The sequence below is a fragment of the Culex quinquefasciatus genome, chromosome 1 (genome assembly GCF_015732765.1).
Source record: "Culex quinquefasciatus strain JHB chromosome 1, VPISU_Cqui_1.0_pri_paternal, whole genome shotgun sequence".
Classification (NCBI taxonomy): domain Eukaryota; kingdom Metazoa; phylum Arthropoda; class Insecta; order Diptera; family Culicidae; genus Culex; species Culex quinquefasciatus.
The window spans coordinates 90,902,357-90,916,274 of record NC_051861.1 but is presented as its reverse complement, the minus strand read 5'-3'; the positions used below and the strand labels follow the sequence as shown (position 1 = coordinate 90,916,274).

The 13,918-nt window shown below is 41.8% G+C and overlaps 1 protein-coding gene across 1 annotated transcript in view; it reads right to left on the bottom strand.

Moving 5' to 3' along the window:
- Positions 1-10,857, bottom strand: part of LOC6052838 (tubulin alpha-4 chain) — a 61,460-nt gene extending 50,603 nt beyond the window's left edge. Inside the window, exon 1 of the mRNA XM_038265941.1 lies at positions 10,805-10,857. Coding sequence (XP_038121869.1) covers positions 10,805-10,857 — 53 coding nt within the window. The remainder of the gene's footprint in view (positions 1-10,804) is intronic.
- Positions 10,858-13,918: the final 3,061 nt, after the last annotated feature.

The window sequence follows — 13,918 nt, the reverse complement described above, 5'->3', positions numbered from 1 at the left end:
TATTTGTTTTACATTTAAAATGACTGAAATATTTAGGTTTCAAGAATTTTTAAATAGTTGTTTAGGAAATTTTCGCAGTGCCGAGCGTTTTGGATTGAATAAAAAAGAATCTTAAATTAAACTTTTCAAACTTTCGAGTTCAATATACTATGAAAATTCTAATTCTAAATAAATGGGAAATGTTCTAATATTTAGAGAAGATCAGGGCGAAGGTACGCATCTAATGGCAATCGTTATGTCACCGGTGGCAATAGAATATTTCAGATTCGGCCTGTTTACCAAAAGGTACCCCAATATCATGCCTTAAAAATGTGTAACTAAAAATCCACTTGTATCTCAAGAACCACGCAAATACTCTAAAAAAAAGTGCGTACGCACATCGCGAGGCAAAATGATTCTCGCTTATTTTATGTGTAAAAGTTTAATTTTCATCTAGTTTTCAATTGGGGGTTAGTTTGTACCCCAAATAAGAATAAAATTATTGTAAATTTACTTTCTTGAACTACGAAGTACTTATTTTAAGTTTTTTTTAAGAATTAAAACCTTACTATTTGGGTAATTCTCTAACAAACTTACACGAAATCGGGAAAAAATGCCCCGTCCCCTCATCGATTTGCGTAAATCTTGTCCTAGAGGGTAACTTTTGTCCCTGATCACGAATCCGAGATCCGTTTTTTGATATCTCGTGACGGAGGGGCGGTATGACCCCTTCCATTTTTGAACATGCGAAAAAAGAGGTGTTTTTCAATAATTTGCAGCTTGAAACGGTGATTAGATAGAAATTTGGTGTCAAAGGGACTTTTATGTAAAATTAGACGCCCGATTTGGTGGCGTACTCAGAATTCCGAAAAAAAAATGTATTTTTCATCGAAAGAAACACTATTTTATCATTTTAAGGGAAATTTAATGTACTTTTCAAATCTACATTGACCCAGAAGGGTCATTTTTTCATTTAGAACATAATTTGTCATTTAAAAAATTTCGTGTTTTTTCTAACTTTGCAGAGTTATTTTTTAGAGTGTAACAATGTTCTACAAAGTTGTAGTGCAAACAATTACAATAATTTTGAAATATAATAATGTTCTACAAAGTGTGTGTGGTCCAATGTGTGGTCCAATCCAATACCCGCTAACCGGTAGCGAAATTATGGGAAAGTATAGTTTGTATCAGACTTTGTATATGCCGAATGCTGATACAACTTATCTCAGTCCCGGGTATTAGGTGGTGATAGCCCTCGCGCTGCTTCCAACGACCCGTTTCAGAATGACAGAGCTCCTTGCGGTCCAATTCCGAGGTCGCTGGGCATTGTTCGGCCCCGCCTAAACATAGAAGCAAGCATCTGAGGGAAACTCGATATATATTTAGACTTCCAATCCCCTCAGGCAAATCAGGGATCAGCGCGTATTTAACCTGGCCATGGTCTTCGTTTCGTACATACACTTATGGTACTCGGGTCTATATGACCCAGAAATGTATTTGGCTGCCAAAATTCAGAATCTTGACCGATTTTGGATGTCTTGGCCGCAAATGAAAGGTTAGAATGTCTACTTTGCGATTCCGACTGGCAGAACCGGTTTTGGGCACTGTGGCCACCGGGAACCTGCTACAACCGAAAAAAGTCCTTTTTGAGGCCCCGACTTTGAGGACCTGTATCTCCGGAACGATAACACATAGCGGGTTGCTTCCAGTTGCATTTGACGGGTAATAACCTCAACTTTAAGCTCCCGTAGAGATGATTTGTCAAAAGTGGACACCGGTTCCGTTAACCCGGATCATCCGAAAAACATGATTTTTTCAGTTTTTGTTATAAAATCAACACATTAGTCAATTTTTTCAACCGGATTTTTTGTAAATCATTACATACGCACACTACATACTACCTCTGACTGTTTGGGATCGTTCCGGCCAACTGTGGCCAATCCGGAACCGGTTCCAGGGTACCACCAAAACGGTTCCAATAATGGTATCGCTAGAAACCCGTCATGTTGCATATCAAACTTCATGAAATTGAAAATCATAACCATCTGAGGTCATTCCGATATCCTCTGACCCAACCTGGTCACTCCGGAACCAGTTACCGATGGCCACTGGGGGACACTTCCGGAGTATGCAGGAAAGCATATCATGCGACATATCAAACGTCATGAAATTGAAAATTATGACCATCTGAGGTCATTCCGATATCCTCTGACTCACCCTGGTCACGCCGGAACCGGTTACCGGTGGCCACTGGAGGACACTTCCGGAGTATGCAGGGAAGCATATCATGCGACGTATCAAACTTCATGAAATTGAAAATTATGACCATCTGAGGTCATGCCGATATCCTCTGACCCAACCTGGTCACTCCGGAACCGGTTACCGGTGGCCACTGGGGAACACTTCCGGAGTATGCAAAGAACCCTACCATGCGACGTATCAAACGTCATGAAATATAAAATTATGACCATCTAAGGTTATGCCAATATCCTATGACCCAACCTGGTCACGCCGGAATCGGTTACCGGTGGACACGGGGGGACACTTACGGAGTATGCAAGGAAGCATATCATGAGACATATCAAACCTCATGAAATTGCAAATTATGACCACCAAAGGTCTTGCCCACGTTTTTTAATCCAACCTGGCCACTGGGAGACAATTTCTCGTGGCGATGTCCTCCGGCCCATCCTGATTAATTTGGAACCGAAAATGGGTTGGGAATGGAGGAAATTTGTGAAACATGCAAAGAACCAAGTTTGAAGTTTCTTCTCGAACCTAAGATTTAAAAGGTTTTAATGGGGAGAGCACCAAATCCTTTTCATTTTCCAAGGAACCTTCCATCCCAGGGTTCGGACTGACAACCTTTGAATTGGGAGTCCAACCGCCGCCAGCGACTCCGCCGAAGCAGGCTTGGTTTGGAGTGTTGATTGTAATTATAGCAGGGAGAAAACTGAAATGATCAAATGACCGTACAACAACTGAGGCTGGAACCGACGTTCTACGTCCCCATCCGATAGAAGGCGTGATGACACATTACTCGTCACAAGAAATGTGGACGCAATCACACTAGCAGCTACACAACCGAGCCCGATTACCATTCCGGAACCATTTAATTGATGGTGGTTTTAATATTCTGTAGTAGATAAATTTGGTTGAACCTTCCAAAATTACCTAACTTACAGACCCTCCGGAAGTGTCCCCCAGTGGCAACCCGTATCCGGTTCCGGAGTGACCAAGTTGGGTCATAGGATATCTGCATGACCTTAGATGATGATAATTTTTAATTTCATGATGTTTGATACGTCGCGTGATATGTTTCCTTGAATTCTCCGGAAGTGTCCCCCACTGGCACCGGTAACCGGTTACGAAGTGACCAGGTTGGGTCAGAGGATATTGGCATGACCTTAGATCAGTGCTCCTCAGCCAGCTGATCATCGCGGGCTTATTTGGAAATTTGCCCCAGAGTCGTGGGCAACATGTAAATATAAATAAAAAATAAGTTGTAGAGTAGAATAGTTTGAAATTGAAATTTTGACAAACAACTAAATTTTTGACAACTTAGAAATTGTCACCAATTATACATAATCAATTGATTTCAAAATCAACATTCATCATAAATTTTTCTCATCATATTTTATGTTTTAAATCATATTTATTGAAATTTAGAAGTTTATTTTGGTTCGAAAAATTTGTATTATTGAACAAGATAAAAAATTGTTTTTTTCAATGATTTTGAAATTTTTTAAGATCTTTTCGTACGAAGTACAACCTTCTCGTTTCATTTTGATTCAAAGATTCGGGCACAAAAAAAAGATCAAAAATATAATCAAATAGAATTTTTATGTTCTGTCGATTTTTTAGGATAACAAAATTGAATCAAAAAATATTAGCTCGGAATTCATATTTTATATTTTCCTTATTCAATATTTCTAACAAGTTTTAGTCAGAAAGTGATCTGATGTTTAGAACTGTTGGATATTTATTTATTCTTAGTATTTTTAGCAACGTGATTCACAGATAATACAAAGTTTTTGTCACACTATCACATTCATAATTTTATATTTTTAAAGGAATGAATGTTTCATATTCATTATTTCCAAATTCAGAAATTTAATCGCTTTATAAATTCTACAGGAAAATAAGGCACCACTAGTTTAATACTTCCCATGACCTTATAAATATTGTAGAAATCAGAAATCAATTATGGTTATTTCGTCAAAAAAAAACATATATTTTTTTTTTAAAGAAACTTAGTTCATGATTTCTCTAGCGAACTTTATATGAGAACGCAAAGTGGGCCGGATTCCAAAATAATTTCAAAACCATCCCGAAGGCCGTACAGAAGACCTCGGTTAGCCACATACGGCCCGCAGGTCGCATTTTGGTGACCACCGCCTTAGATGGTTATAATTTTCAAATTCATGAAGTTTGATACGTCGCATGATATGCTTCTCTGCATACTCCGGAAGTGTCCCCCAGTGGCCTCCGGTTCCGGCGTGACCAGGTTGGGTCATAGGATATTGGCATGACCTTAGATGGTCATAATTTTCTATTTCATGAAGTTTGATATGTCGCATGATATGCTTCCTTGCATACTCCGTAAGTGTCCCCCCGTGTCCACCGGTAACTGGTTCCGGAGGGACCAGGTTGGGTCAGAGGATATTGGCATGACCTTAGATAGTCATAATTTTCTATTTCATGACGTTTGATACGTCGCATGGTAGGGTTCTTTGCATACTCCGGAAGTGTCCCCCAGTGGCCACCGGTAACCGGTTCCGGAGTGACCAGGTTGAGTCATAGGATATTGGCATGACCTCAGATGGTCATAAATTTCTATTTCATGAAGTTTGATACGTCGCATGGTAGGGTTCTTTGCATACTCGGAAGTGTCCTCCGTGTCCACCGGTAACCGGTTCCGGCGTGACCAGGTTGGGTCAGAGGATATTGGCATGACCTTAGATAGTCATAATTTTCTATTTCATGACGTTTGATATGTCGCATGATATGCTTCCTTGCATACTCCGGAATTGTCCCCCAGTGGCCACCGGTAATCGGTTCCGGAGTGACTAAGTTGGGTCAGAGGATATTGGCATGACCTCAGATGGTCATAATTTTCTATTTCATGAAGTTTGATACGTCGCATGGTAGGGTTCTTTGCATACTCCGGAAGTGTCCCCCCGTGTCCACCGGTAACCGGTTCCAGCGTGACCAGGTTGGGTCATAGGATATTGGCATGTCCTTAGATGGTCATAATTTTCAATTTCATGAAGTTTGATACGTCGCATGGTAGGGTTCTTTGCATACTCCGGCAGTGTTCCCCAGTGGCCACCGGTAACCGGTTCCGGTGTGACCAGGTTGGGTCAGAGGATATCGGCATGACCTCAGATGGTCATAATTTTCAATTTCATGAAGTTTGATATGTCGCATGATATACTTCCCTGCATACTCCGGAAGTGTCCCCCCAGTGGCCACCGGTAACCGGTTCCGGAATGACCAGGGTGAGTCAGAGGATATCGGAATGACTTCAGATGGTCATAATTTTCAATTTCATGAAGTTTGATATGCAACATGACGGGTTTCTAGCAATACCATTATTGGAACCGTTTTGGTGGTACCCTGGAACCGGTTCCGGATTGGCCACAGTTGGCCGGAACGATCCCAAACAGTCAGGGGTAGTATATAGTATACGATTGTAATGATTTACAAAAAATCCGGTTGAAAAAATTGACTAATGTGTTGATTTTATAACAAAAGCTGAAAAAATCATGTTTTTCGGATGTTCCGGGTTAACGGAACCGGTGTCCACTTTTGACAAATCATCTCTACGGGAGCTTAAAGTTGAGGTTATTACTCGTCAAATGCAACTGGAAGCAACCCGCTATGTGTTATCGTTCCGGAGATACAGGTCCTCAAAGTCGGGGCCTCAAAAAGGACTTTTTTCGGTTGTAGCAGGTTCCCGGTGGCCACAGTGCCCAAAACCGGTTCTGCCAGTCGGAATCGCAAAGTAGACATTCTAACCTTTCATTTGCGGCCAAGACATCCAAAATCGGTCAAGGTTCCGAATTTTGGCAGCCAAAAACATTTCTGGGTCATATAGACCCGAGTACCATAAGTGTGACTTTTTTTCTGGGGGGCACTTCCGGTGGCCACCGGAAGTCCATTTTTGGCTCAAATGTGTGTCTTGGTAAAATGCACAAAGTCATAAAATTTCAGCTCTGTAAGTGCCAAAGGTCAAAAGTTACGATAACTTTTATCATGCTCTTGGGTCATATAGACCCGAAGACCATGCCCGGGTTAATATGAGAAAGAGATAACATATTTCAATACTACGGATCAATTCACTGCTAAACTGTAAACCTTCTGATGGCCGACTGCTTAGCGTCCCAGACCACCAATCCGAAGGTGTGAGTTCGAATCCCACCTGATTCATTTTCGTTTTTGTTCATATTCAAAGTTCAAATTCCTGATTCCAAATTTCAAAGGTACCGGCCGGGATTTGATCCCTAAACCTTCTGCTTGTGAGGCAGAAGCCGTAACCATTAAGCCACGGAGCCGGTTCTGATCATAATCATCATTTTTAATTATCTAAAATATTTAAAAATAACATACTGACATTCATGTTGTGTTTTAGGTTGTGTTTTCAAATTAATGTAAGAGTTTTTGCCCTCCTCACCTCACTGGGGCAAGACTATAAAATCACTCGAAAAATTAACTTCTTAAATACGAATCCTAGATATACCTTCACTTATCGGCTCAGAATCAAATTCTGAACAAATGTCTGTGGGGATGTGTGTAGACATGATTTTTTCCACACGATTATCTCAAAACTGGCTGAACCGATTTTGGCCGGATCCGCCTTATTCTGTTCGTTTTGGGGTCCCCTAAGACCCTATTAAATTTTATTATGATTAGTTAACTATTTAAAAAGTTATGCCAAGAAAAAGATTTTTGTAGATACAAAAAAGGGTGATTTTTTGCCTAACCTCAAAAGGCCGGGTCTTTTTGTTTACGTGCGAGAGTCGCGCCAGATGCGAAACGCCCGGTTGCCACATTGCTTCGAATGAGAGTCTGCATGTTTTCAGGAAAAGTCTGTATCAGGTATATATTTTTTCATAAACCTATTTTCAATATTACTTTGTAAATGTGAGGAAGGCACCACCCACCTAATGGTGGATTAAGAAACGTTTTTTTATATTTTTTAATTTTTTTTTTAAATTAAATTTAATTTATTTTTCTTTCATTAATTTTTTTATAATTATTGTTTTTACCAGAACAGCAATTTTCAATTCTTTTTTAACCAAATCTCAAAAATAAAGGAAAAAGGGGGGCTGTAATTGAATTCAAAAGTGCTGAAATGCCAACATTAGGTGCACGATGGAATTGCATGCTCTCCTTTTAGTCTTAGTAAACAATATCTTATGAGATGTATATTTCTGTAAAAAGTTCGTGTTAATCTTTGTCGAGACAAAATGATGTATTCAGCAACATAATTAATACAGACTTTTTCCAGAAGAGACGCAGAAACTGCTTAAGCAATGCGTCAACCGGGCAATATGCATGCTGCGCGACTCTCGCGCGTAAGCAAAAAGACCCAACCTTTGAGGTTAGGCAAAAAAGGTGCAGGTGGTTATGTTCTACATGACCAATAGACAAAGAACTTTGTACAAAACTCTAAAAAGTAAATCCATTTTTATTTATATTTTTAAATTCTTCGCCAATGGAGCATTCCATTCGAGCAGTTTTTGCTTTTTTCTACAATGTATTTCTTACGGAGCGAACTGTCAAAAACTGCACGACTGCGGGTGCTCCATTTATTTAATCTTTAATAATTAATTCTAATTTAATGTTTTCAAAAATTGGCACCTAGGGGAACTATGCCCTTTCTCAGCCTATTTCTATTATCGGCCTATCAGCACTTTGATCATGAATTACAGCTTTTATAAAGTGTTTTTGACAATTCTGAAGTAATAAATAGCTCAAATAAAAGTGAGCAAGCAACTCTCCATTGTTGATACATCTGAAAATGTTGATTTAATAGCGGAAAATGGCATAAGTGATGAGAATGGGTCGAACGGCTTAATGTGATTAAAATGGGTATATTTCCCCTATGTGGAAACAAATTGCCAAAAAACGAAAATATTGCCAAAACAAGCTTGTTTCGGAAAACTCCGGGTGTGGCCAATCCTGTCAAAATGGCCATTTTCATTACCAGGTTAAAAAACCACGAATTTTGATACCCATATTGCCCCAATTTGTATGGTTCCGTAAATGTCCTCCCGGGAGAACCTTCCCTCAGGGCAATGGCCACTCCGGGTGTGGCCAATCCTGTCAAAATGGCCATTTTCATTACCAGTATCAAAAACCATGAATTTTGATACCCATATTGCCCCAATTTGTATGGTTCCGTAAATGTCCTCCCGGGAGAACCTTTCCCAGGGCACTGGCCACTCCGAGTGTGGCCAATCCTGCCAAAATGGCCATTTTCATTACCAGTATCAAAAACCATGAATTTTGATACCCATATTGCCCCAATTTGTATGGTTCCGTAAATGTCCTCCCGGGAGAACCTTCCCTCAAGGCAATGGCCACTCCGGGTGTGGCCAATCCTGTCAAAATGGCCATTTTCATTACCAGGTTAAAAAACCACGAATTTTGATACCCATATTGCCCCAATTTGTATGGTCCCGTAAAAGTCCTCCCAGGAGAACCTTCCCTTCCATTGCCCCAAATCATTCTGGTTTTCGGGTGACCGTTCTATCTTCATTAGAACAGAATTCCTCCCAAGTTGGTGCACAACCTGTGTCTATCAATGTGTGGATGTGTGTGTTTGAGCAATAAAATTACCACCGTGGATCCGTCTTTGACGAAACCTCGTAAGGTAGGGGAAATCTACCCATTTTAATCCTAATAAGCGGTCGTGTTTGAATGATGCTGGATAATCTAGAGTCTCCCTTGAATTTTACTAAAACCAAGTACACCAACGAGTAGAGCAAGTTTTTGTGAACATTTCTGTTTATTTTCACTTTCACTAAAAGTTATTCTATTTCTTTACCAAGCATTTAACAAAAAAAATCCCAAGGGTATTCTAATCGAGGCGAATGCATTGGGCCACGCCCATTTTTCTAATATCGGCTTAGTTCTTTTTTCTTCCAACACTCTGTCGAGTGTTGCCATTTGCGCTGACAGTTCAAACGAACACTCACGAAAAGTGGCATTTATAGGGAAAGTTTCCTGGCATCGCTGGCTGTGCTGCTGGTGGTGTGGACGGCCAGCCTTTGTTCTTTTTTGCCTTCGTCTCTCGCTCGGTTTTCTTCAGCCTTCGAGTGGAAAGCAAAGTGAAAATTGAAACGTCAAACGACTTGGCGCGTTTGTTTTTTTGATGGCGCTTGCTAATTTATTACATTTTTCGGGATTATTCTTCAAGTGAGTGCCTTACTAATGATCAAAAGAACATGTTGCCGGTAGTTGGAAGCAATTTCATATCTTAAGCGCCGTGAAAAAGTAAGCGAAAGTGAAAAGTTAATTTTGGCGATATTCATTAAGCGTTTGAGGATTCTCGTGTGTGTCACTGTGTGTGCCAACAAAATGATGAGAAGTGGTCTCGCAAAATACAAATTATGATCAAAAGTGTATTAAATGTGATCTTTTTGGCCAGTAAGTGGCATACATTTGCGTGCTTACTCGAGGCGGTGCTGTTGCTGGTAAGTTTATAGCCCAAATAGTATTTTTGGAGCTTTAATCGAGCATCAAACTCTCCATATGACGAAGATAGGTTTTTGATTGGAAAGGGTAGATTTCCCCTACTGAAATTTTCTGAGGCTATCTGTTCGCTTAAATAGTTCGCATGAAATGTGGCAACATGGTGAAAATTTTGCCTTGTCTCTTGCTTTCGTGGAACTGTCACGCGAGAATGTTGCACCACTGTTGCCACATTTCATGCGAACTATTTAAGCTAACAGATAGCCTCAAAAAATTTCAGTACCTTACGAGGTTTCGTCAAAGACGTATCCACGGTGATATTTTATTGCTCAAACACACACATCCACACATTGATAGACACAGGTTGTGCACCCACTTGGGAGGAATTCTGTTCTAATGAAGATAGAACGGTCCCCCGAAAACCAGAATGATTTGGGGCAATGGTGTTGGTACTAAACTTTTAGGATATTGGCCACACCCAGAGTGGCCATGGCCCTGAGGGAAGGTTCTCCCGTGAGGACATTTATGGAACCATACAAATTGGGGCAATATGGGTATCAAAATTCATGGTTTTTGATACTGGTAATGAAAATGGCCATTTTGGCATGATTGGCCACACCCGGAGTGGCCAGTGCCCTGGGAAAGGTTCTCCCGGGAGGACATTTACGGAACCATACAAATTGGGGCAATATGGGTATCAAAATTCATGGTTTTTGATACTGGTAATGAAAATGGCCATTTTGGCATGATTGGCCACACCCGGAGTGGCCAGTGCCCTGGGAAAGGTTCTCCCGGGAGGACATTTACGGAACCATACAAATTGGGGCAATATGGGAGTCAAAAGTCATGGTTTTTGATACTGGTAATGAAAATGGACATTTTGGTAGGATTGGCCACACCCGGAGTGGCCATGGCCCTGAGGGAAGGTTCTCCCGTGAGGACATTTACGGAACCATACAAACTGGGGCAATATGGGTATCAAAATGCATGGTTTTTGATACTGGTAATGAAAATGGCCATTTTGACAGGATTGACCACACCTTCCTACGAACCGAGGAATAAGCATGTGTCTTTGGTGAGGTCACCGGATTAACACTTCTTTAATTGAAATGGCCAGATTCACCGCCTGCGGTAGAAGCAGTTGAAGTTCCACGAGCCGCAGTTGATGTTCCACATTTTCCGCAGGTGAAGAATAAAACCTTAGCGGTCCCAACAAATAGAATTCAACCTCGCTTATCTACCCGACAGCGAAAAAAAAACAAGAAGCACTACATGGACGTTTGGCTTGGCGAGGATGTCAACGACTTGGCCAGGGCCACTGAAGACGAAGAGGCCGACGACCGGGTGTTGAACATCGTAGGGGGTTAGCCGGAGAAAACGAGCCAGCACTGCAATTCGATTACGCTGCCCTTGAGCTGAAACCTGAGCCACCACTGGGAGATTCACCAATGTCGCCAATCGCGTAAACGGTTAACACCGACAATCCCCCTAGTCTCCGTTACCGGATGTGGAATTAAGCAACGATACATCCATCTCTCTGCCACTGGAGATTCGTGGCCTAATGTACTGCCTGGAACTGATGCAGATACCGGTGGAGAATTCGTTGGTCTGCACGTCCCAGGAGTACACCAATACGCCGATCAAGATTGACGATTGCGCGGTATGGACGGTGGAGAATGAGCATCGGAAGCGGTGGCCCTGAAAAGGCAGCCCAACTTGCAGGTCGTGTCCCACTTCATGCAAATTTTCGGAAACATTGTCCAACTCGCGCCCTTTATTCCCGTGGTTCCCCTACTACGAAGTAAGCGGCTAATATTTTGGTCATTGAAGGATGACCTGTGTGAGCTGGGCCATTAAGTCGGCTTTAATTTAGCCAGCGTTCAATTTCTTGTAATAAAATATAATGAAATAGCAACTTAATTTAGTTTTATGTTATAATTAAAATGTTATAAATTTGATGCCATTTGCAAAATGTCATGTCCAGTATCAAAAACCATGAATTTTGATACCCATATTGCCTCAAGTCAAATGGTTCGTTAAAGTGGAACCTTCCCCAGTGTACTGGCCGCTCCAGGCTGTGGCAAATATACTACCAGTTTGGTCCCAACCCCATTGCCCCAAATTATTCTGGTTTCTCGGTGACCGTCCTAGCAATCTTCATTATAACAGAATTCCTCCCAAGTTGGTGCAAAACCTGTGACTTTCAATGTGTGCATGTGTGTGTTTGAGCAAAACAATTAACACCGTGGATCCGTCTTTGACGAAACCTCGGTAGGCACTGAAATTGGTCAGAGGCTATCTGTTAGCTTATATAGTTCGCATGAAATGCGGCAACATGGCGCAAATTTTGCCTCGTCTCCTGCTTTCTTGGAACAGTCACGAGAGAATGTTGCACCACTGTTGCCACATTTCATGCAAACTATATAAGTTAACAGATAGCCTCGGACCAATTTCAGTGCCTATCGAGGTTTCGTCAAAGACGGATCCACGGTGGTATTTTTTTTTTGCTCAAACACACACATCCACACAATGGTAGACACAGGTTGTGCACCAACTTGGCAGGATTTCTGTTCTAATGAAGATTGCTAGGACGGTCACCGAGAAACCAGAATGATTTGGAGCAATGGGGTTGGGACCAAACTGGTAGTATATTTGCCACAGCCTGGAGCGGCCAGTACACTGGGGAAGGTTCCACTTTAACGAACCATTTGACTTGAGGCAATATGGGTATCAAAATTCATGGTTTTGATACTGGTAATGAAAATGGCCATTTTGACAGGATTGGCCACACCCGGAGTGGCCATTGCCCTGAGGGAAGGTTCTCTCGAGAGGACCATTACGGAACCATACAAATTGAGGCAATATGGGCATCAAAATTCATGGTTTTTGAAACAGGAAATGAAATTTTGAAAATGGCCATTTTTACAGGATTGGCCACACCCAGAGTGGCCATTGCCCTGGGGGAAGGTTCTGAAGTAGTTCCAATCACTTCAGATGTGGCCAATTTTGATACCCATATTGCCCAAATCTGTACGGTTCCGTAAATTTCCTCCCGGGAGTACCTTCCCTCAGGGCAATGGCCACTCCGGGTGTGGCCAATCCGGTCAAAATGGCCATTTTCATTACCAGTATCAAAACCCATGAATTTTGATACCCATATTGCCCAAATCTGTATGGTTCCGTAAATTTTCTCCCGGGAGAACCTTCCCTGAGGGCAATGGCCACTCCGGGTGTGGCCAATCCTGTCAAAATAGCCATTTTCATTACCAGTATCAAAACCCATGAATTTTGATACCCATATTGCCCAAATCTGTATGGTTCCGTAAATTTTCTCCCGGGAGAACCTTCCCTGAGGGCAATGGCCACTCCGGGTGTGGCCAATCCTGTCAAAATAGCCATTTTCATTACCAGTATCAAAACCCATGAATTTTGATACCCATATTGCCCAAATCTGTACGGTTCCGTAAATTTCCTCCCGGGAGTACCTTCCCTCAGGGCAATGGCCACTCCGGGTGTGGCCAATCCTGTCAAAATAGCCATTTTCATTACCAGTATCAAAACCCATGAATTTTGATACCCATATTGCCCAAATCTGTACGGTTCCGTAAATTTCCTCCCGGGAGTACCTTCCCTCAGGGCAATGGCCACTCCGGGTGTGGCCAATCCTGTCAAAATAGCCATTTTCATTACCAGTATCAAAACCCATGAATTTTGATACCCATATTGCCCAAATCTGTATGGTTCCGTAAATTTTCTCCCGGGAGAACCTTCCTTCAGGGCAATGGCCACTCCGGGTGTGGCCAATCCAGTTAAAATGGCCATTTTCATTACCAGTATCAAAAACCATAAATTTTGATACCCATATTGCCCAAATCTGTACGGTTCCGTAAATTTCCTCCCGGGAGTACCTTCCCTCAGGGCAATGGCCACTCCAGGTGTGGCCAATCCTGTCAAAATGGCAATTTTCATTACCAGTATCAAAAACCATTAATTTTGATACCCATATTGCCCAAATCTGTATGGTTCCGTAAATTTTCTCCCGGGAGAACCTTCCCTCAGGGCAATGGCCACACCGGGTGTGGCCAATCCTGTCAAAATAGCCATTTTCATTACCAGTATCAAAAACCATGAATTTTGATACCCATATTGCCCAAATCTGTATGGTTCCGTAAATGTCCTTCCGGGAGAACCTTCCCTCAGGGCAATGGCCACTCCGGGTGTGGCCAATACTCTACCA